General features: G+C 40.6%; 1 protein-coding gene across 4 annotated transcripts in view; it reads left to right on the plus strand.

Moving 5' to 3' along the window:
• Positions 1-22,981, plus strand: part of CHIC1 (cysteine rich hydrophobic domain 1) — a 54,429-nt gene that overhangs the window by 29,853 nt on the left and 1,595 nt on the right. Inside the window, exons 4-6 of one of the 4 annotated variants that reach the window (XM_003774752.3) lie at positions 5,182-5,238; positions 15,270-15,329; positions 16,941-22,714. In XM_003774752.3, coding sequence (XP_003774800.2) covers positions 5,182-5,238; positions 15,270-15,329; positions 16,941-16,991 — 168 coding nt within the window. In that variant the 3' untranslated portion in view covers positions 16,992-22,714. Of the gene's footprint in view, positions 1-5,181; positions 5,239-15,269; positions 22,715-22,981 lie in introns of those variants that run through there. The other 3 variants (XM_023506909.2, XM_031944737.1, XM_031944738.1) reach the window with 3 other exon arrangements.

The following is a 22,981-nucleotide window of genomic DNA, read 5'->3' on the forward strand; positions in this document are numbered from 1 at the left end:
TATCTGTCCTATGTGGAGCAGGGACTGCATGGTCTCTAATGCAGGGTCTTTCAAGCTCTCAGCCAATTAGCCTGGAATTATTGCCTGAACTCAGAAATTTTAGATTATTTAAAATAATTGTGATGACAGATCTATTTCTAGACCTTATCACATATCGTCTATTCTTAACTCGTCTTCATTGATCATGAGTAAAGGAGAGGGAGGGATAAAAGGAGGAAGGGACCCTCACACACACAGACAGAGTGACATAAAGAAAGAGGGAGGAGGAGGGGAGAGAGATAGAGAAGGGAAAGTGAGTGAAAATGAAGAGAATGAAACAGGGAGAGAGGGGACACAGAGACAAAGGATTCAGATGGAGGAAACTGACCCTTAAAGTATAGACAGGCTGATCTCTCTCTGGTTCTGTCTGCATTTTTAAAGTCCGAAAAGAAAGAAGAAAAACCCAAGTATCAGCTATACAGAAACAAAACATTTAACTGAATGGACAACCTTGGAGTCCCCACCTGAATTTCAGTCTTTGAAATAAGAGAAAATAGTTCTGCCTGGTGTTAAAGGCAGTCATGCCATGGTGTGGCCCTCCAGTCACATCTTAGCATGTTTTCTGGGGAGAGAGAGTCAAAGAGAAGCTAGTGCCATTAACCTTTTGTACTGAGGACAAGCAGCCTAATGCAATGATAGAGAGATATAGCCTAGGGATTCAGTCATCAAGTACTTAGGAAGCACTGACTGTGCTGGCTATGAAGGAAACAATTTTTCTTTCACAAGGAGTTTATGTTCATGTGTGTGTGTCAGTATGTGTATGTATGTATGTGTGTGTATACACATGTATATGCATGTAATTGATATCAGTATCCATATAGCTTAAGTATAAAGTTAATAAGTGCATGTAACTCCACACATATGCAGCTATGAACAGAGGGAGGACGTTGAAAAATTGGAAGATTCCAGAATGACCAGACAGAAGATGGCACCTAAGCAACAAGTAAGGATTAGAGAGAGTACATGGAGAAAGAAGGCCAGACTGGGGGTAGGGCCAGGAGGTTGAGAGGGGGGGAAAATGATCAGGGAGGCCAATTCCTCTTCCATAGGTTTTTTCATTCTCCCTGCTCTTGGCAGCTGCCTGCCTTCTAATGAAGCTGACCATCTGTGCTGGTGGAGGGAATTTCCACATCCAAGTTCTCTTACAAGTTGTAAAGCAACAGCACAGCCAATGTCTGTCATCCCAGTTTCCTTAGACAGCCTTTCTCAGCCAGTTTTCCCCATTCCTGGGGTAGTTCCATGAGATCCCTCTTCATTATTAGTCTCAATATCCCCCAGCTTGGAGCATAATGCCCTGCACATAAAAACTGGCTGTTGGGCACCTGAAGGAATGAATCATCTATCCCTTTGCTGGGCTCAAAACTAGAATTAGCATTTGTATCGCATTTGTATAGCATACCAAGAGCCAGACAGCTTTCTTTTTTTTCTTTTTTTTTTTCTTTTTTATTTAATAGCCTTTTATTTACAGGTTATATGTATGGGTAACTTTACAGCATTAACAATTGCCAAACCTCTTGTTCCAATTTTTCACCTCTTACCCCCCCCCCCTCCCCCAGATGGCAGGATGACCAGTAGATGTTAAATATATTAAAATATAAATTAGATACACAATAAGTATACATGACCAAACTGTTATTTTGCTGTACAAAAAGAATCAGACTCTGAAATATTGTACAATTAGCTTGTGAAGGAAATCAAAAATGCAGGTGGGCATAAATATAGGGATTGGGAATTCAATGTAATGGTTTTAGTCATCTCCCAGAGTTCTTTCTCTGGGTGTAGCTGGTTCAGTTCATTACTGCTCCATTGGAAATGATTTGGTTGATCTCATTGCTGAGGATGGCCAGGTCCATCAGAACTGGTCATCATATAGTATTGTTGTTGAAGGTCCTGCTCATTTCACTCAGCATCAGTTCGTGTAAGTCTCTCCAGGTCTTTCTGAAATCATCCTGTTGGTCATTTCTTACAGAACAATAATATTCCATAATATTCATATACCACAATTTATTCAGCCAATCTCCAACTGATGGGCATCCACCAGTTTCCAGTTTCTAGCCACCACAAAGAGGCCGCCACAAAACATTCGTGCACATACAGGTCCCTTTCCCTTCTTTATGATCTCTTTGGGATATAAGCCCAGTAGTAACACTGCTGGATCAAAGGGTATGCACAGTTTGATAACTTTTTGAGCATAGTTCCAAACTACTCTCCAGAATGGCAGACAGCTTTCACATAACCTCCTCTGGCATGGTCTTGTCATTGAGTCATTTCAATTACGTTCGATTCTTTGTTACTCCATTCGAGGTTTTCTTGGCAGAGATACTGGAATGATTTACTATTTCCTTTTCCAGCTCATTTTACAGAGGAAGAAACTGAGGCATACAGGGTGAAGTAACTTGTGCAGGATCACAGAGGTCCCAAAGGTCAGATTTGAACTCAGAAAATCACTCTTCCTAATTCCAAGTCTATCCCTCTGTTGCTAAGTTTCAGGGTTGTCATTGGTAACCAGGCCTTCTGCCTTTTGGGGTTGTTCCATGTCACCATTAACTATGAATCTCATATGTGTTGATTGCCAGTGAGATTACCTTTGGGAGATTCCAGTACCCATGCACAGTTAGCGCAGATCTGCCTTTGTCACTTGGAACCCTCTCACCGGTTTAGGTTGGAAAAAATGTCCATGGGCAGATTGAATCCTTCCCTGCCCAGTGCCTGGCTGGAGTTAGTGTTCCTTTGACAGAGGAAGTGAGCCAGGGTATTTGGAGCTTCAGAGAAAGGAATTTGGAGGGTTAGGGCCCCACATACTCTGGACATTTGGATGTCAGAACCAGCTCACATATGCCATCAGAAACCTTGGGCACATTAAAGGACAGTGACACGGGTTAGAAGTCACTTCACTGCCCAAATTCTCTTTTTGTTCATTTGTAACTTCGTAAATAAATTAGAAAATTATTTCTTTCAAGATTTCAGGGTCTGTTAACATATTCATTTAACTAGTATTTATTAAGCACCTGGCTTGTGCCAAACACTAGGGGTACAGGGACAAAACTTAGATAGCCCCTCCTCGTTTTCAAAAACTTCCATTCTCCTAGATCATCTAAGTCAGTATAAAGTTGATACCAAGTCATATTGGTGGACAAATGACTCACCACTGAGGACTCAAGAAAGGCCTGAAGGAAATGATGCTGTGGCTGAGCTAGAAAGTGAGGACTTGTGATGGGGCTCTTAAGGAAGGGATGGCACACAGTAGAGACTGGTGTGGCTGGGGCTGAGTACTACTGGAATGCAATCGATAGGAAAAAAATTATTGGCAGTGAAAGTGGAAAGGGCAGTTTGGAGTTTATGCTGGAGACAGCAAGAAGTTTTCAAAGCTTCTTGAGCAGGGGAATGACAGTCAGACATCTGCTTCAGATGTAGCACTTTGGGAGCTAGGTGGAAGGCAGATTAGAGAGGGGAAGGTGTTAGTAGAGGTAGACCAATGAAGAAGATAGTGCAGCAATCCAGATGAGAAGGAAGGAAGGAAGGAAGACCTGAACAGGGATGACTATGATGTGAATGGGTGTAAATAATATTGTGAAAGTCAAATGACTAAGATGATAACTGATTGGCTGAGGTGAGACTATGAGATGAGACGAGGAGTCAAGGACGATTCTTAGATTACACACCTGGGCTGTGTACAATACCTTGGGCTGGAAGAAGGATGGTACCCTAGATAGAGAAGGAAGTCTGTACACATTGAGTTTGAGATGCCTTATAGGACATCCATTTGTAACTCACTGATGATTGGTAATAGGAGACTGGAGTTCAGGTCAGAAACTAAGACCAAATATATAGATTTGGGAACCATCCACAGTAGGCATAATTATTGAACCCTCAGGGACTCTATGAAATCATCAAGACAAGGGATGTAGAGGAAGAAAAGAGAGCCTAGAAGAGAGTCTTGAGGAAGTTAGTGGGCAGGAGGAAGAGGATGATATTACAGCAAAGGAGACTAACCAAGAAGGGATGACCAGTAAAGGAGGAGACTTGAGAAAAGGAACACTGGAAACCACCCCGCTCTGAAAACAAAGAGAGTATTCTCGTGGAAGGGGTAGCCTATAATGTGGAATGCTGCAGAGAGGCCCTGAAGGATGAAGACTAAGAAAAGACCATCGGGTTTAGCAATGAAAATATCCTTGGAGAGAACGGTTGGATGATGAGGTCAGAAGCCAGAATGTAGGCAATTTAAGGGAGTAAAAGAAGAAGTGTGACGTTTGTTCTTGAGGAGAGGCAAACTTGAGGGGATGAGAGGTTCAAGTGAAGGGTTGGGATGACCTGAGTATATCTGTAGGTAGTGGAAGGAAGCCATGAAAATAGGGAATGATGTCAAGGTCTTTGTTAGTACAGAGGGCATTCTTTGTCAAGTACAGGTTGAACTAGATGGCCCCAGAGACTCCTTCCCAACTTGGAGCTTCCATGACACTTTTTAAAATTGTAGTACTTGCCAAATCTCCATTTTCCTATTTAGAAATTAAGTGAATACTCCATCCCTCACAAACCATGCCTTCCATCATTCCTGTCTTTCTCATTATTAGTTTCTCCATGGCTGCGTTTTACCCACTCCTTTCCACACCTATTGTTTGGCATCACAGCCTTGGCCCCATGCTCCCTCTCAGGAAAAAGCCCTTCTGGAGGGAAGCTGTTTAGTGTGGCACATTAGGTACCCATTAGGGATGCAGTCATGTTCACAGATGCACAGATAATCATCTTGGATTTGTTCTTTTGTAAAGACTTGTTTATCAAGTTTGTAACACTTGGTTAAGTTTTTAATGAGTGCCTCCTGAACTAAGTGAGTACATTTGAGTTCTTGATTGACTCATTTGGATACATTTCTTTTTGAGAAGGAAGCACAAAGTTCTTTTCTGTAAATATTATCTTCCTGGAACTTGACCTAGTGGCACCAAATACTTTAGCCTGTGTAAGAGTTATCATTTTTTCTGTTTAGAAATTATAGAAGGAGGAAGGGATGATGGAATGAAAGGAGTAATGGGTTCTTATAGATAGATAGAAAACATTAAGTAATACAACTTTCTAGGTAAGTTAAGATGTCTGTAAACCGTATTCTAACTATTGGCTCTTTTTTCCTCCCTCTCCCTCCTCCCATAGACTAGAAGATCAATTCAGAAGTTATTAGAATGGGAAAACAACAGATTATACCACAAGGTAAGAAATGCTGAATGGGATTTTTAGCCAAAGCATCATGTTCCTATAAACTCTGACTATTTCTACTCTAAGCTTTTGGTAAATAGAAGCATTTTTGCTCACATTTGTTTGTATAGGACTTATAATTTAATTGCACTGGCTTTACCTTATGTTTTGCAAAACCATCACTTCTGTTGATAGTTACTTGTAAATAGCAGTCATTTCTGCTTTGACCAGAAACCCTGAGGGTCTTCCCCTTCCAAATTCATTCATTCATTCATTCATTTAGATTTTTTTTGGACTAGGTGAAAGAGGATATTCTTTGCCTCAATTGTTACCTAGCCTTAACCACTGAATGGTTGTGGCCTCAGTCAACCTGAGACCTGATGAAGACCTTAGTTTGAAAAAGTCCAAGGTCTTCCATTTCATCCAGGGCCATCTCTAGTAGTTCCGATCTATATCTGGTCATTGGACCCAGATGGCTCTGGAGGAGAAAGTGAGGCAGGTGACTTGCACAGCCTTCTCTCACTGAAATCCATCTCACTTGCGTGTCATGGCATCACCTCCTTGATGTTATCATCTTCTTCAAGAACAAAGGACAAACAACTACAATCCACATGCCCCTTTGCATAGTGAAAAATATGGTGTCCTGTGGTTTCCAGAATGTAAACCTGCTCTTACTGTATTGCCAAGCATTCTATTCTGTATAGAATTTCAGAGCTTTAAGTGCAAAGAGCACTTAAGACATAATACTTATTCTCATGAAGCTTAGAGTCTAGTAGAGGAATAAAACCTCAGTATTAAAATGGCCAAGTGCATTAGAGAAGTACAAAAGTAAGTGTTCTGGGACAATTGAGGGTGGTCGTTATCTACATGAGAGAATTAGGGAAGCTTCCTCTCTTCCCCCCAAGTGTCTTACTCTAGATCTGTCCATCCTTCCACTGTCTTCTCTGGGATGCCTGCCTTAATTAATAAATTTGCTTTCATCTTAAACCTTTTTCTTTCTCACTCCTTTTATCTTATGGTACTCACTAATACCTAGCTTTCTTCTGATGATGTGGTATCGCTGGCCACCCTTTACAGTATTTAACATGCCCCTCCCCTTCTCCCTCAGACTCTGTGATGGAACCCATGGTTATGGGTTCTTGCTTCCCTCGCCACTTACCACTGTCTACAAGTACAATTTGGCGTGTTTACCTCTTTTGAAGTTCATGATATTCAAATTTCTTTTCCAGTCCAAGTTCTTGTGACCATTATCTGTCAACCCCTAAGACTTTCGTCTTCCTGCCTCAGTAAGTTTAGTTGCCTGCTCTTTGGTCTTTCACTCTCCTCAAACTCCTACCCTTATACTGAATACTCAGTGTATGGATTATGGTAAACTCGGACATCTTTATTTTCCTGTTCCTCAGTCAGCTCAATTCCCATTGTCTGTTCTTCCTAGCTTCCTCATCTCCACTTAGGAGTGGTATTGCCATCACCCCCAAATATTTTGCTTCTATGTTCATAAACTCAGAAGTTCCCTTCTTTGACCATGATCTCTTGTCATTGCATCTTTTAGCCTCTGTTCTTTGTCCTCACCATGACCTCCCATCACTCTTTCCCTCAGTCTTTCCTGGGTTATCATCCCAGAACTGGTTATATACTCTTCTCTCTTTCCTCTCTTGACTTGGTAAATTCAGTTCCACTTTACAATATCCTCTACACTTGAATTTCTTTCTTCCTTGTCCTGTTGCTGGTCATGTCTTCCCAAACCCCAAAACTGGATTATTCCCAACATCCACCTCCTTCATTTCTATTTATATGCTTGCTAGTAGAGCTGGAGAATATTGCAAATCTATGCTGACTGTGTCCATTACATATTTTTTAAAAAATATTGTGATAATAGTATTTCATGATAATTGGTTTCCTTTGTAATTTAAATACATCATTCTGTAAATAGATCCCTAGATTTCACCAGATAGGATCTGTGACACAAAAATGGTGATGCAGAGCTGGTAAGTGTTTAAGATTGGTTTTGAACTCAGTTTTTCCTGACTCCAGGCCCAGCTTTCTGTTCACATCTAAATTTAGCCCTATTCTCTTCCATGAGCACTGCTACCCCACATAGCCAGTCTGTTTTCAATCTTGTTCCTAAAGTCACAGCTCTTTTTCTTTTCATTCATAAAGCATCACATTGGTGCATGCTCTCATCACCTCATACTAGTTGATTGCAGTAGCCTCACTCTCTTCCTGCCTCAGATTTCTTCCATTCCACTTCATCTTTCCCTCAGCTTTCCTAAAATAGAGGTCTCAAGTTGTTTCCCCCATTAGAATGTCATCAACCTCATCTGGAATATTTCAGTAATCCTCATAATTGCATTCCCTACTTCAGGTTTCTTTCCATTCTGCTTCACTCAGCTGCCAAAGTGATTTTCTATAAAGTCTGGGCTAGCTCCCTGGAGGCCTCAGGATCAGCCAAATTCAGGATAAGTAAAAGTCCTTGGTCTTCAGGGGGAGAAAGGAAAGAAGCAGGCAAACTGCCAGGAGTTTAGCCAAAGATCTCTTCTTGATTCTGGAGTCCAGAATCTCCACCTTTCTTCTTCTCCTCTTGCCGACAAGACTCTGGCTTGTCTCACCCCACCCTCTAATCCTTGCCTACGATTATCTTAAGACCAAACACTGAGTAAGTACCAGTGGTGAGAAGAGCCATTTTTCCAAACATATGCTAATAGGCATTGTCTTATATTGATTGGTAATTAGCCTTAAATGCTTGGTTGTCAGATTCAAGTACACCTTTTCATAGTTTCAGCCCTTTACATCTCCCGCTTTCTTTTGTTTTAGAACACAGGTGTCATGCCATCCCTGACTTCTCAGGGAGGTGAAAATCCCCAAAAGGAGGTCATCATGCCCCCCGCCCCCCACCCCGACTTCTCAGGAAGGGAGATGAAAGCACTAAAAAGGAGATGATCACACCCTCCCTGACTTCTCAGGAAGAAAGATGAAAAACACCAAAGGGAAGTGGGGAGTCAAGCCAGATATTGTTAGTGGGTTTCTGGGCTGAAGGGTCTTACTAGAAACAGATATGCACAAATCCATCAGCATGGGAGATATTATACAAGCACATAGCAATAACGCACAGGCTAGTAGTGATGACTCTCCCCACAGCCAGTGTGGCTCAATGTGGTGTAACAAACATGAATTGTACGTGCAAGTAGTGATATAACAAACAATATGAATCAACATGGTATTGTAAAGGATTTCCAGACGTCTTAGAAGAAGTCTTAATAATTAAATAACAATCACACATACGCCTTCTTCAGCAGCCAAGAGACAGTCCAAAACCAATCTATTGTCCATTACTTAACGTGTCAGGGAATCCAATGATCCCTGGAAGTTTTTGAAGTCCAGCAACAGTCTTATTATGTGTTAGGGAATTCAATGATTCCTGCAGATTTTGATGTCTTGCAACAGTCTCATCATTTCTCTCAGGGAATCCAATGATTCCTGAGGGTTTTCAAGTCTTACAACAATCTTATCATGTCTCAGGGATTCCAATGATTCCTGAAGGTTTTGAAGTCCTGCATCAGCCTCAGTAACAGTTTTTGATGTCCATGAGTCAATTGCCATAACTGCCATGCTCTTTCAGAGGTGGACATAGTCAGCAACAGAACCACCCGATGTTTCTTGGGTCTTCTTCGTTTCAAGGGTCTGCTCTGTCTCTCTCCAATGGACAAGGCGAATACGGCTTGTTGGCACTCATCTGATTCCTTCTCCATCTGTAGAGATACAAGCAAATCCTCTCCCCCAAGCAGTTAGCCTATCTGGTCCCTTCCATTTATCACTTTCTGGATCTCTCCACATCACCTGGCGATTATCTGAAGGTAGTGGAGCTGCTCGCACTGGACACTGCCCTTCCGATGGGTTATAAAACCTGTCAGCCGGAGCCAGTGCATCTTTGTCAAAAATCAAGAAGTTAATTGTTTAAAGAGCTAAGTTTAGAAGTTCTCTAGGGTTACCTGTGGCTCCCCCTTTCTTTTGTTTTTGGAGGAGTGTCTTGATGTCTCTGTTTCTCCTCTCTACTATTGCCTGTCCTTGAAGATTAAAGGGTGTGCCAGTGGTGTGTAAAATTATACTGTGCACAAAAGTGTGCAAAATGTTCAGAAGTATATGCAGGTCCATTATCTGTTTTTATGGCTTATGGCACACCCATAATTGCAAAGGCTTGTATAAGGAATTCAGTGACCACTTGGGCTGTCTCTTTTGCTGCTGGTATTGCAAAAGTGAATCCTGAAAAGGTGTCTACCACAACATGGATAAAAGACAGACGACCAAAACATTTATAATGGGTCACATCCATTTGCCATATTTCATTGGGTCTCAAACCATGAAGGTTCTTTGCTGGAGAGAGCGTAGGAGCATGGAAAGGAAGGTAAGTTGTACAGGCTTTTATTATCCTCCTAGCTTCCTCTTTTGTTATTCCCAAATTGCAAACATAAAGCTCGAGCAGTCTGATGATATTTAGAATGAGATTCTTGGGCTGCCTGAAATAAAGGAGTATTGGCCAACATGGTTAGAAGGCTATCTGTCTTTGAATTACTATCAAAAATAGGCTCTCAGTATGAGGAGTATGAATAGAAATGTAAGAGTATGAGGAGGACAGTAGAGGAAGGTAAGAAAAGGTAAGTCCACTATGAGAGTGGACATGCAAGATATAAATCTTATCTGATGCTTTCTCACTTACTCTTGAAGTTCCTTAAAGAGCTGATATATATTAGAAGCTACAAATTTTATTTGGGCTGTGGCAATTCTTTGTACCACACCTACTGAATAGGCCGAATCAGATATTATATTTATATCTCCTGGATAATAAGCAAGAGGTAGAATGATTGCATACAATTCATTTTGCTGAGTGGACTGAAAAGGAGTTCTGACTACTCTCTTTATAGTTAAGTCACGAGAGTATACAGAGCAAATATTATGTTTGGATGCATCTGTAAAGATAGTTGGTCCTTTAAGAGGAACCTTAGAAATTTTTTCTTCAAGAATCCATCACCAGTTATCTAATAGTCTGGTTATCTTTAATGGAGACCCATGTGTAAAATTTGGGGCCATGGCCAGTAAAATTTGCCACTCTGGGATGGTTTCACAGCATACATTAATTTGTGCATTGGTATAAAAGGTGTATATCTTGTCAGGTCTTATCCCAGATAATTGTACTGCTCGCTTAATGGCCTTTAATAAAATTCTAGCCACAAGCACTGGGTAAGGAGTAAAGCTTTGTTCTGGTTGTGCTGGGAGGTTCACCCACTCTGTCACACTGTCTACTTGATGAAGGACTACTGTGGGTGCCTCTTATGTGGCAAAAACTGATATTTCCAAGGGTTTTTGAGTGACTCTTTCAACCACATTGGATAAAGCCCATTCAACTTCTCTCAAAGCCTCTTGAGCTTCTTTTGTAAGCTGGCGTGGTGAGTTTAAAGCACTGTCTTCTCCTAAAATGTCATATAATAGTTGCAATTGATAGGTAGTCAAGCCTAACACTGGATGCATCCATTGGATATCTCCTGTCAATTTGTGAAAGTCATTTAAGGTGTTCAGCTTCTCTGTTCTTAAGGAAAGTTTTTGTACCATAAGCACCTTAGGGGATACTTCATATCCTAAATATTGAAAAGGAGCATGTCTTTGAATTTTTTCTGGAGCTATATGCAATTTGTAGTTCCTTAGTGTTTCTATGGTCTTTTGTAGAAATGCTTCTAACATTTGTTCCTCAGGTGCACATCCCAGTATGTCATCCATGTAAATGTAATAACATTACTTTTGGAAATTCTTTTCTTACTGGAGTAAGAGCAGCAGCAACATACATTTGATTATAGTAGGGCATTTTCATTCCCTGTGGCAAAACTGTCCATTCATATGTTTTATAAGGCTCAGCTAAGTTAACGCTGGGCACTGAAAAGGCAAATCTTTTCATATCCTCCTTATCTAGAGGGATAGAATAGAAACAGTCCTTAATGTCTATAACCCAAAGAGGCCATTCTCTAGGCAATTGAGTAGGAGATGGAAGTCCAGGCTGAAGAGTTCCCATAGTTTCCATCTGTTCATTTACCTTTCTCAAATCATTCAACATCCTCCATTTTCCAGATTTCTTTCTTACAACAAATACAGGGGAATTCCAAGGACTTAGAGAAGGTTGTAAGTGTCCTTGGTCAAGTTGCTCCTGTACTATATCTAATAAGACCCGAATTTTATCTCTACCTAAGGGCCACTGTTCTACCCACACTGGTGTATCAGTTTTCCATTGGATAGGAACAGGTGAAAGTGTTGGCAGGCCTGCAACAGCAGCCCTGCCTAAAAAAACTGAAGTACTCATTTTAAATCCTAATTGTTGTAAAATGTCTCTTCCCCATAGATTGATGGGAATTTTTTTAACTATAAAAGGAGTAAAAACTCCTATTTCACCCTCAAATATCCATCTCAAAGGGGTAGTACTAACTTCAACTGCTATTGATCCTCCTATGCCAGACACATAGGTGTCTGCCTTAATCTTTGGCCAGAGACTGGGCCAGTTGGCACCTCTGATGACTGTACAATCTGCACCTGTGTCTACTAGTCCTTCTAATGGTATGCCATTTATATAGATAGTGAGCATAGGTCGGTCATTTGTCACAGCTGCTGTCCAGTATGTTCCTGGATTTTTTTGCTTGGATTCAGAATCTGGGCAACTATCACCAGATTGCTTATTAGGAGTCTGTATCAGTAAACCTGATGCTACTACTGCTCCTGGTTGATAAGTCACACATTGTCTACCTGTATGAGTGACTGGGTCACTATTCCCCAGTTTCCCACATCAGTGTATGGATGGACAGTGTTTTGTAGGTGCTCTCAGAAGGTGAAATGGTCAAGCCTACTGTGCCTGGAGGCAAGGGATCCATAGGTTGGAGAGGAACAGATTTCGCCTCTCCAGGGGTATCTCAGTTGTCCCAGCTTCATACAACTCTCTTCTCCCCAATTGTAATCCCTTTCTCCCATCAGATTGCTTCCTGTCTGATTGGTCATGTCTGGGTACTGAACTTCTAAAAACTCTCTGGGTGTAGCATTGGCTGCCATCGTGCCCCAAGTATTTTTTGTTTTGGGCCCTGGGGCTGGGGCCCCCATCCCATTTCCCTGAATCAATCTACATTCTGATGCCCAATGGAAGCCTCTGTTGCATTTTGGACATGTGGTTTTGGGTCTTGTTCTCCCACCCTGTTTTCTCAATCTGTCTCTATGCCAACAGATGCCCTACTTTACCATATTGAAAGCATTGATGAGTCTCTGGAAGTCCCTTGCCAAAAGGGACCCTGTCTTCCCATGTTGGGATCTTGGGAAGTCTGCATCATAGCCTGGCTATAAAAGGTATTTGTGCCCACTGGCATAGCGTCTTATGATCTCCTCTAAAGGAGCATCCTCGTGTAGTCCTAATATAATTCTTTTACAAACCTCATTAGCATTTTCTTTAGCAAGTTGCCTTATCATACTCTCTGTTGCTGCATTTTCACCAATAGTTCAGATGACAGCTGTCTGCAGACGTCCCACGAAATCAGCAAAGGATTCATTTGGCCCTTTTGTATTTTTGCTTCTCCTCTGTCCTGTTTACCTGGGATAAAGCCCCATGCTTTGAGAGCAGCAGAAGCAATTTGCTCATATGCTGCTATGGGTGTTAATCTGTGCTGAAGTGTCTGCATAAGAACCTATACCTGTTAGTTGGTTCATAGGTGATTGGAGGATTAATTGCACTATGACTATTTTGTTTGGCTTGTGTCCTACAGAGCTCATTATATTCAGAAAGCCACAAGTAGTTTTGTCCAGGTTCTAGGCATACCCTTGCTATAGATTTCCAGTCCGTAGGGGTTAAGACTTCATAAGCCAAATCCTGTAATAACATCTTAACATAAAATGATATTTCCCCATAAAGAGTGCAAGCCTTTTTCAGGTCTTTGAGGATTTCTAGATCAAAAGGAGTGTATCTTCTCCTTTCTTGAGCTGAAGAATTAAGCTGTTCAATCACCGGATACATTTCTATTCTCAATTAGCTATATTCTGCCCTTCCTCTTTGGCTTTAAGTAGTGCCTTTTGCAATCTAGTCATAGGAGGGGGTAATTGGGGGGGGGTGAAGGGGATGTGGGGGGGAGGTGCTGGTGGTATCACTGCCCCTCCCACTACTCCTCCTCCCTCCATCCTGGAAGGTGAAGTTGATGGGGGTAGGGGTGGTCAAGGACCTGCTCGGGTGTAGGTGGAGTTGAAGCTGGGCTGTGAGAGAGAATCACCATGCCCCTTAAGTTCACTTAACTCCTCTTGCCCTCTGGTGATATTTCCATTATTCTCTCCCTTTTTTTCCTCTTTCTCCTCACACTTCATCATATGGCTGTTCTTAAAACTTTTCTTTTTTCTATAACTGGTGGGGATTCTTTAAGGCCAGTTGTATTAAGTTGTATATATAGAATGTTTCCTTAGAAATTGAATCAGGACCATTATCATTGTAATATTCACATAGTTGATCTCCTACTAGTTTCTAATTATCTGCCTCTATTTCTTCTTCCTTGAAGAACCAAGGGGACATGCATTCTAATGTATCCAAGAGTCCATCAATCTGCTCCCAAGTTACAATCAAACCCTTTCTCTTTATTAGACTGAGTATGCATCCTATAGATCTCCCTCGGGTTGGGGGTGGGGTTGGGGAAAAATCTTTTCCTATTATCTGCCCCATTTCAGCTAGAAAATGAGAGTTACTAGTTTAGCTCATAAAGTAAATTCCCTATTTGTCTATTAAAATACTCCCGGTCACCGGGATTTCTTCAGTGAAATTAAGGGTCCTTAGTCTATGTTGGGTCCCAAAATGTTAAGTCCGGACTAGTTCCCTGGAGGCCTCAGGATCAGCCAGATTCAGGATAAGTAAAAGTCCTTGGTCTTCAGGGGGAGAAGGGAAAGAAGCAGGCAAACTGCCAGTTTAGCCAAAGATCTCTTCTCGATTCTGGAGTCCAGAATCTCCACCTTTCTTCTTCTCGTCCTGCTGCCAAGTGATTCTGGCTTGTCTCACCCCACCCTCTGATCCTTGCCTACGATTATCTTAAGACCCCAGTGGTGAGAAGAGCCATTTTTCCAAACATATGCTAATAGTCATTGTCTCCTATTGAATAAGTAATTAGCCTTAAGTGCTTGGTTGTCTGATTCAAGTGTACCTTTTCATAGTTTCAGCCTTTTATAATTTTCTTAAAATGTAGATTTCATCATGTGAACCCTTCCCCCATAGATTCTAAAGGCTCTCTCTTACCTCCATTTGACACTCAAAACCCTTCACAATCTAGCCCCTTGCTACCTTGCCAGATTTCTTATCCTTTACTCTCCTCTATTTACTGTACAGCCCAGCTACATTGGCCTTCTTGCTGTCCTCAAACATGGTATTCTATCTCTTCTGTTTGTGTCTTTATTCTGGCTGCCCTCACACTCAGAATGGTCTCCTCCTGACTTCTGATTCTCTGAGCCCAACTTTGCAGTCAACATTTCCCACTCTTCCTCACTATTAGTTTCTTCCCTTTTATCTTGTATGCACATGATTGTTTTCATGCAGTCTCCTCCATTGGACCAAGAGCTCTTTGAGGCCAGGGTCTGTGGCTTTTTGTGTTTTTTAAACCTAAGTGCTTGACCCAGTGCCTGGAACATAGTAAACGCTTAACAGTGCTCCTTTTGCCTAGAAGGGAGGTCATTTGAGTTGCATTGGAATGGATGGGGAGGAATTCAATGGTTTGTGGATGTTTTGGTTAACAAGAGAATAGCTGCACGGACAGGAGAGTACATTTGTGGGATGGCCAGTAGCTCATTGTAGCATGAGTGAAGAGTATGAGGAGGACAATAGAGCAAGGTAAGAAAAGAAAGGTAGAAGTCCATATCATGGAGGACTCTGTAAGCTGGGTAGAGAGGAGTTTTCACTTTACTTAGGAAGGACTAAGAGGCTCCTGAAGATTGTTGAGCAGAGAGGTGGCCAAATCTCTGTAAAAGGAAACTGATACCACCTTTAACCAACTTTATCTTTACAGCTTGGTCTGCACTGGAAGTTGAGTAAAAGGAAATGTGAAAGTAATAATATGGTGGAATATGTAAGTATGTATGAAAATATGCCTCTTCCCATTGTTTGGAGGGTGTCCATTCTAAAATGTTCAGTTCAGCAGAGATTATTGTTTTACTTTGACTTTGGTCTGCTTACTGTAAACATTATAGATTATGGATAATATAATTATCCTGAAAGCTACAACCAGTTGTTCTCTCTACTGGTCCAAACAATAGCACACCAGTTTAATCCTCCTGTGAAACATTCATTAGCCATAGCAACAAAGTCAATGTGATGGCAACAGCTGCTGTTGCATGACACAGAATTTGGGAATGGCATCTTGTGAAAACATGCCATTTCATGGTAAAAAATACCAATCAGACTTGGAGGCTTTGTGGAGGGGGCCCTGTCTTCTGGCCATCTAGCTTTGATTAAAAGGAAAACAGATTGGAAATTGTGGTTTTGACTTGAAGATGGTCTTAAGTGTTCTTAATTCATAAAGCACTGATCCATCTTCACATATGGTCAGCCTGAGAAGCTCCAGTGTCAGTTATATAGCGATGGAATAACCATTTCACTATCTTTTGACTACTATATTTCTTATGTCTAGAACAGCAAATTGCTTTCTTTCTTTCATCAGTGGATATCTTAATAAAAATTTGTTTTTTATGAGAACTTTTCAGTTGAATTATGAAAAGGTGTGGTGAAGAACCAAAGGATCACTAGCCACGAAGTCTGAAGTCCCTGGGTTTTGATGCTCGTCATGCAATTGCTAGCTAATGTTACCTTGAACATTTTACATGTGTGGGCCCCACCAGTTCCCTCTTCTGTAAAATTTGGATGTTGGGTTAGAAGGAATTCTGAACCTTTTTTTTTTTTTGTGGACCCCTTCTCAGAATCCAGGTTTTACATGCATAAAATAAAATACGTGGAATTACAAAGCAAATTGATTCTTTGGACTGCAATATTCACAATATTAGGGGAAAAAGCTCAATTACCTCAGATTAAAAATCCCTGTGCTACCTGGTCTCTGAAGTTCCTTCCAGCTCTTAAGAATTCTGTAATCTCTCCCTCTCCCTCTTTTTCCCATGATTCACCGTAGGATGATTTCACCTGGGATCGTGGTATAAACAACTCTCTAGTCCAGTATTTTGTGCTTTGTTATTGCCTTGTCACACTTCCTGTTCAGATCTGGGATCAGTCCATTTGAATCTTTATTTAAGAAAAGACCCATATTCAACAAACCAGTTTTCCCTGTAGAAGGAAGGTTTTTTTCCCTTGTTGGAATAGAGCTCCCTCCCTCGTTTTTAGTATTGACAGAATTACCAAGTGTTAGTGTTGTGAGGGGCCTGAGAAACCATCTAGTCCACCCAACCCCCTCATTTTACAGGTGAGAAAACTGTGATCAGGAGAGACAGGAGGAGGAGAGGGATGATTTGATTCTGCATCCTTGCCCACTGGGCCACATTTAACTTAATTGGTGATCATTGATTTTACTATTCAGAGTCAAACTCATTTAGGAGACTTTCAAATAGACTTGGGTTTGCGTTGTATTTATAACTGAGTCCAGAGTATGCTCCCACAACAAGTGAGGAGAGATGTCAATGTTTACATGGAAATCATTTTGTCACTCTGTTCTTTTTTTTTGGTTGTTTTGCAGGTTATCCTAATAGAATTCCTACCAAAGTATCCCATATTCCGACCTGACTAAAGCATCATAATCTGATCATTTTCACATTATCTGTCATTTTCTACCCTTAGTGCCTTGTTAGACGATTTTGGAAAGGAGATGGTCTATTTTGTTGTGTTCAGAATGTTATAATGCTAGCTAGAATAGTCTCCTTACTCAGTTATTTTTGTTGGTTTAAAAAGAAAGCAATTTGCACATTTTCCCCCTTGTTAAATGAGATTTGTGTTTTGCACTCAGAGTTTTTTAACATGAACAATAGTTTTCACTTAAACATCTAACATTAGTGCTGATTTAAAACAAACAGAGCTTATTTTGAGCATGCTACCTTTTAATTTATATACCCCTTGTCTCTTTCTCGGTATGTTTCATTTATCAAGGACATTCTTTCAAAGCTCTATGTTCCTGTAAACCTTTACATCTGTAAAGCTTTTGGAGCTTTTGGAAACTAGAACTCATTTTACTCGACCCTGCTTGCAAAGGGCATGCAATCAATAGCACTGGTTTGGTCCTGCACTTTGCAAAATATCACCTATGTTAGTGAGCTGGCTATTTAAACCCTAACTTAGGACTTGTAAATATTGCCTCTTTGCTTAATCTTAAACTGTGATATGCCATGGTTTCCAGAATGTCAAACTGCTTTTACTGCATTGCCAATGAGTCTTGCATAGATTTGTAAGTTATGAATGACATTTGTAAGCATCCTCTTGATTGTACAACCTCTACATGCCAGCTTATGGACAAGTGATAACAAATTGTCTTGGGATTGTTCAGGTGGCGTTCTAAATTGTCAGTTGTAATAAGTAGACTTAAAATGCATAACTGTACTGATGGTCTGCACTGTTTCTGAAAAAAAATTGGGAAAGATTGGGCTACATAGTTACACACATATACACAGATACATACACTTGCGCGCGCGCTGCTACACACAGAACATACATGTGTCCCTGTACCATCCAGGACATTTTGCAGCCCCTTCTAGCTTGCTTTCCTTTCTTTCCACACAAATTTCCCATCTCCAGATGACATCAGTAATGTCCCTGCCTCTCCAGGTCCTGCCCTCTACATGAGGTGCCTCATAACAGTATCTGGGGGAGTTGGGTAGGCACCATTGGGAACCATTGACCACTCCACTCTGGACTTTGGGTGCTAGATTAGACAGCAGCTGAATCAGAACTGATTGAGGATCCCAAATCTTGTATAAGGGTATTTTTTTTCAAACTTACCCAAACTAGAAATGAGAAAATTATTTTTGGCATATATTTAGCTCAAGCTTTTTGTAGCTTCTACATTTATCATGTAAGAGTACTCAGTTGGGCTGTACTTGTGCCATGGTTAAATGTAAGAGGAAGGAACCCTTTTCCCCAATTCCCCTGAAGTTTAAAAATTAAGTATTGGGAGGCTCAGATCAGGTTAATAGGCATGCTAGGGAAACACACAGTGAGAAAGCATGACCATCTAGGATGAGCAGCATTATTTGATTCCTGGTATTCATAATAGTGGCCAGAAGAGCCCTTTAAAGACCATAAAAGGCCAAGATTTTTGCATCCACCTGATGTTATATTATAAATGTTTCATTCAGGTATCCTCCTGCCTTTACTTTCAGCTTCATTCTCTTCCCCTCCTTCCAAAAAAAGCAAAAAGCAAACAAAAAAATTAATATATTTATGTGTGCCTGCTAATAATTACATGTTTGCCTAAAATCAGATTCATTCACCTCCCATGTTTCAGTTCCCTATGGAAGTTAGGAAAACTCCCATCATCCAAATGATGCTTTTTTAGACCGTGACATTTGAATCCCAAAAATCAGTTTCCAGTCTAATGTTTGGTTCTCATTAATATATTAATAGCTTTTGAGTGTTAACCTCACAAATCTCATTTTCCTTGAGGAATTGAAATTTTGGCAGTCGCTTCGGCTACCATTATTATTACCCATTCATCTCTCCCCCCCCCCCCCAGGTTTTTTCTGAAGGATGACAGCAAGTTTGGAATTGTTTTCATGAAACACATATGTATAGATAACCAGGAACAAAAGTTCCCCAGGGTGAGGGAAGACCACTGCATAGAAGGGTGAATGTGGGATACAGAGTCTTGTACTAGCACTTAAAGAGTTCATTGTACAAAACGACTTTGATACTTTATAAAAGTATTTCTAATGCTGCTGTCCATTGTATTACAATTGACTCATGAGCTTATCTCATTTTCTTAAGTTATCCACACATTAGCCACCCAGTTTTCTTTATCTCACTTGTGTGTTTGCCTATATTTTTAAATGGGTTTTCTTCAGACAGTTAGGTATAGTTGAGCATTTGGGAGATTTTCTTTTCTTTTCAATGACATTGTCATGACGGCTTATAGATTGATAATGTCACGGAGTGCTGTGGCTGCTCGTTGCTTCTCCAGAGTGAATGAGAACTCAGCTCTCATTGATTCTCCCCGGATCTGTTCTTTGTGTTTGTCACATGTTTTGTAAAAGGTGGGGCTGAATTGAGGATTGCATATATTTGTCCTTTCCCAGGTTCATCTGTCCTACCTTTTCTTCTTGCCTTCCTGTCACATTTCCCTTTTTTCCAAGCCCCTCTCTCCTTTCTCCTTTGGACACCTTTTCCCCATTTTGAAATAGTCAAGGCTGTTTCCCTATTCTATGAGATTCTTATCTTTATGGACACTTGATGGACGGTGGATAGCCTTGTCCCTCTCTTCCCCTCCTCTCCAGCCCTGGGTGGCCAGTTTGGTACACTAGGTTATGTTTCAGTTTGGATATTCATTCCATGGTTATAATTCTCCTGGCCCGGTGGTCTTGCCTTCTTCTCCCATTCTCTTCTCCCTGTTAGATTATGATTGCAATCATAAGGGTTCATTAGTGGAGTATTACAAATTGGAAAACTTTCCCTGTCTACCTTGAATAAAGATGTTAGGCTAAGTTGGGGGCAGAGGGAGAAGCAAAACAAATTGTTTGATAAGACTATATACAAATAGACTAAAAATATCACCCTTTTCAAATAACTATAAACCATCTGACTAGGTTATTGTTTTCTTGTTTTAGGTTTGTTCTTTGAGAGGTTTTTTTGAGGGGAAAATTCAATCATGTGGTGAATACTAGTATCAGAAAATATTGGCAGTTCACTAATACTTTACCCTCCACTCAAGGAAGTTTCATTTCCATGTTGCCCCATAAATCAGTTTTCGTGCTAATTTTTAAGCATGGAAAAATAACATTTCCATATTCTTTTGGAAGAAAGAGAAGACTTGGAAAATTGAGCCTTGTACAAGTGACTCCTGACAGATCACTTTTGGATACATCACCTCACTTCAAGCAATAACTCCCACTGTTGTGATCAGCACCTTTGCCATTTCTACTGAGCCATGTTTGAAAATTTTTTTAAGCTCAGAGTGGGATTTTTTTCCCTTAATGAAAAAGGCTGTAACATTTGTAAGTGTATGAAAATAGTTTTTATTTTTTTCCAGTTCTTAACAGTTTTATTTTGTTTATAAGTAAAAAAGCCACTTAAAAAAATAGCCCTACTTGAGCTTAAAATTATAAAACGCTGTTTACTGCATTAACCTGCTTGGGTGGGGTCAGGGAGGCAGAACTTCACCTCAGCTGGTTAATTGGAGCACTTTGACCTGTGGGACTATTTTAAAATTCATTTAAGTTTCAGATGCAAAACTCCCCTGAAGGCAGGCCTCAGATGGCCTTTTGGCCTTTATCAATGACTGTGCGCAGCTTGGCTGGATTGTCAGGCTTCATCTCTACAGAGAAGGGAGCAACTGTTGGCATCTGTGCTCTGCTAATGAAAGGGAAGGTAATTTTTATGTTTTTCTCCCTAGTTTTCTGCTCCTGACTGAGCATGCATTTCCTATTTTGTTGGTTCCAGTTCCCCAGATCGTGGGAAATTCTGGAGTGGAACATTTTATGCTGAATTCTTACCCTAGAGGAAAAACAGTAAGAACCACCACCTCAGTCCTCCCTAATTCTGCTACTTATAGCTTTAGTTCTCAATGCCTCACACTTAGTAGATACTGAGTAGATAGATATTTGATGATGACTTGAGTATATAGTGGCTGCTGCATATTTAGTTACCGAGGAGACTGACTCCTTACTTCCCTCCCCCTTAACCTGGGCCTCTCCTTAGTGATAAGCACTAATAGAACTTCTAGAGGGGCCTCATCACCAGGGAGGGGCTAAGACCCTGGGGAACCCAGACTTTTTTGAATCTGTGGGATCTGAATGCACAGCTGCTAACTACTGTCCAGGCAAGAATATCAACTATGAGGACAGAGGCAGATGGTGGTGGGAGGGAAGCCCCACTTGGACATTTTATAGGGTAAGAATTTCACATCTGAACACCTGGCTTACTTTTTTAAAGAGCCACATCCTGTAGATCTATGGGAAGGATGCTCTGAAGACATGGAAAGTCAAATGATTAAATATCCAAATGCAAGTCGTTTCTAGCGGAAGTCAGGACTCTGCTGAGTTATGTTGGACTAGTGACTTCATTCCTTTGTACCTCATGTCCTTGTAGGATAACAAATCCAGACCTACCTCACAGGGGAATTGAGGCTCATTTCATACCTTAGTGTTCTCGGTGAGTGCTGGCATTCTGAACATCACTGGTGTGTGTATTTCAGAAGGGATCCCCTTAGATCTAGTCTTGGTTTATTAGCTGAACCACACAACATGAACACCACATCTTGGCTGAGAGCAGCTCCAAGCTATTGCTTTCTACCTGTTATACAACCCTCGTGGATTGGGAGTTTGCCCTGCAGATTATACTTCATAAACTCTTTACACATTTATATTATCCTTTCCCTTCTTATTAGACTTGGTTTGGTGACAGAACCACCCTTCGATTTTAAACACATGGCATTCTCTTACCCTTTCTGCAGGCTGTAAGTGTTGACTCAGATGACAAACTCTTGGTCTGTTGTTTTTTTTTCCACACTGGGGATGTATTGTAGCTTTAGATTAGCATTTGCTTCTGCTTGAGACAGAAATATTTAAACTACTTCATTTTGTATATGTACAAAGTATTGTAGATGTTGAGAATATTACACTGTTATACTCCAGCATGGGACTTTGAATTCCCAAATATTTTAAACTAAGGTCAGTTCAGCTTGGGAATTTAATATAAACAACTTAAAGCAATAATGTCTCAAGTAGTATTTGTGTTCTCATCCTTTTTGATTTTTTAAAAATTATTTTAAACTTGATTTTATTTCGTCTCCTAAATAATAGTGTTTTAAAATAGATGAAGCTTTTAAACTAATTATCAATATTTTAAATGAAATGTAATCTCCAAACTCACTTGGCACCCCTAGTTATTTACCAAACAGAGGCATCAGAGGATTCCAAGGTGTTTTCTGGAACGATGACGAACAGCAAGGCCAAAAAGCCAGAGAGGAGCCATTTCACAAGACACTTTGTTGAACTGCCTATCCTTTCTCTTTTGTGGCAGAGGATACTCGTTCGAACAGTTTTACCAGCAGAGAATGATAATCATTTCTATACAAACCAAGAATTCTCCTGGATCTTCGAATGTTATATAACCTGTCAAATTATATTTTTCCTTCCTGTAGAATGTAGTAATCTTCTCCTCCCCAGAAGAACTCTTCTTATATAACTGTGCCAAAACTGAAGAAACCTGCTTTTATGAAATTTTCAGTGCTGCTTTTGTCTTTGTTCATTTGTCAGATGTAAAATTGATTATCTCAGGATTGCAAAATTAAAGTCAAGTGCAAACCAACGATAGTCATTTTAAGTCCTGTTTTGTTGGGGCGTCTTTCCTTCCCTTTGGTACTAATCCTTACAAAGTAGAGACACGAGGCTCTCTTCTCCAGCTTTAATTTGGCATGTCATCAATTCCCTATGAGTCTGATGGATTCATGCCTGCTATTTACTCTTAGATACTTTGGGTTGTGGATATGCTTTATAAGAAGTCATCCAAGAAAGGTGATGATTTCAGATGACTTTGCTCTTGACCCAGAATATTGCTTCTTCACTGTGGAGTTGA

The sequence above is a fragment of the Sarcophilus harrisii genome, chromosome X (assembly GCF_902635505.1).
Source record: "Sarcophilus harrisii chromosome X, mSarHar1.11, whole genome shotgun sequence".
NCBI lineage: Eukaryota > Metazoa > Chordata > Mammalia > Dasyuromorphia > Dasyuridae > Sarcophilus > Sarcophilus harrisii.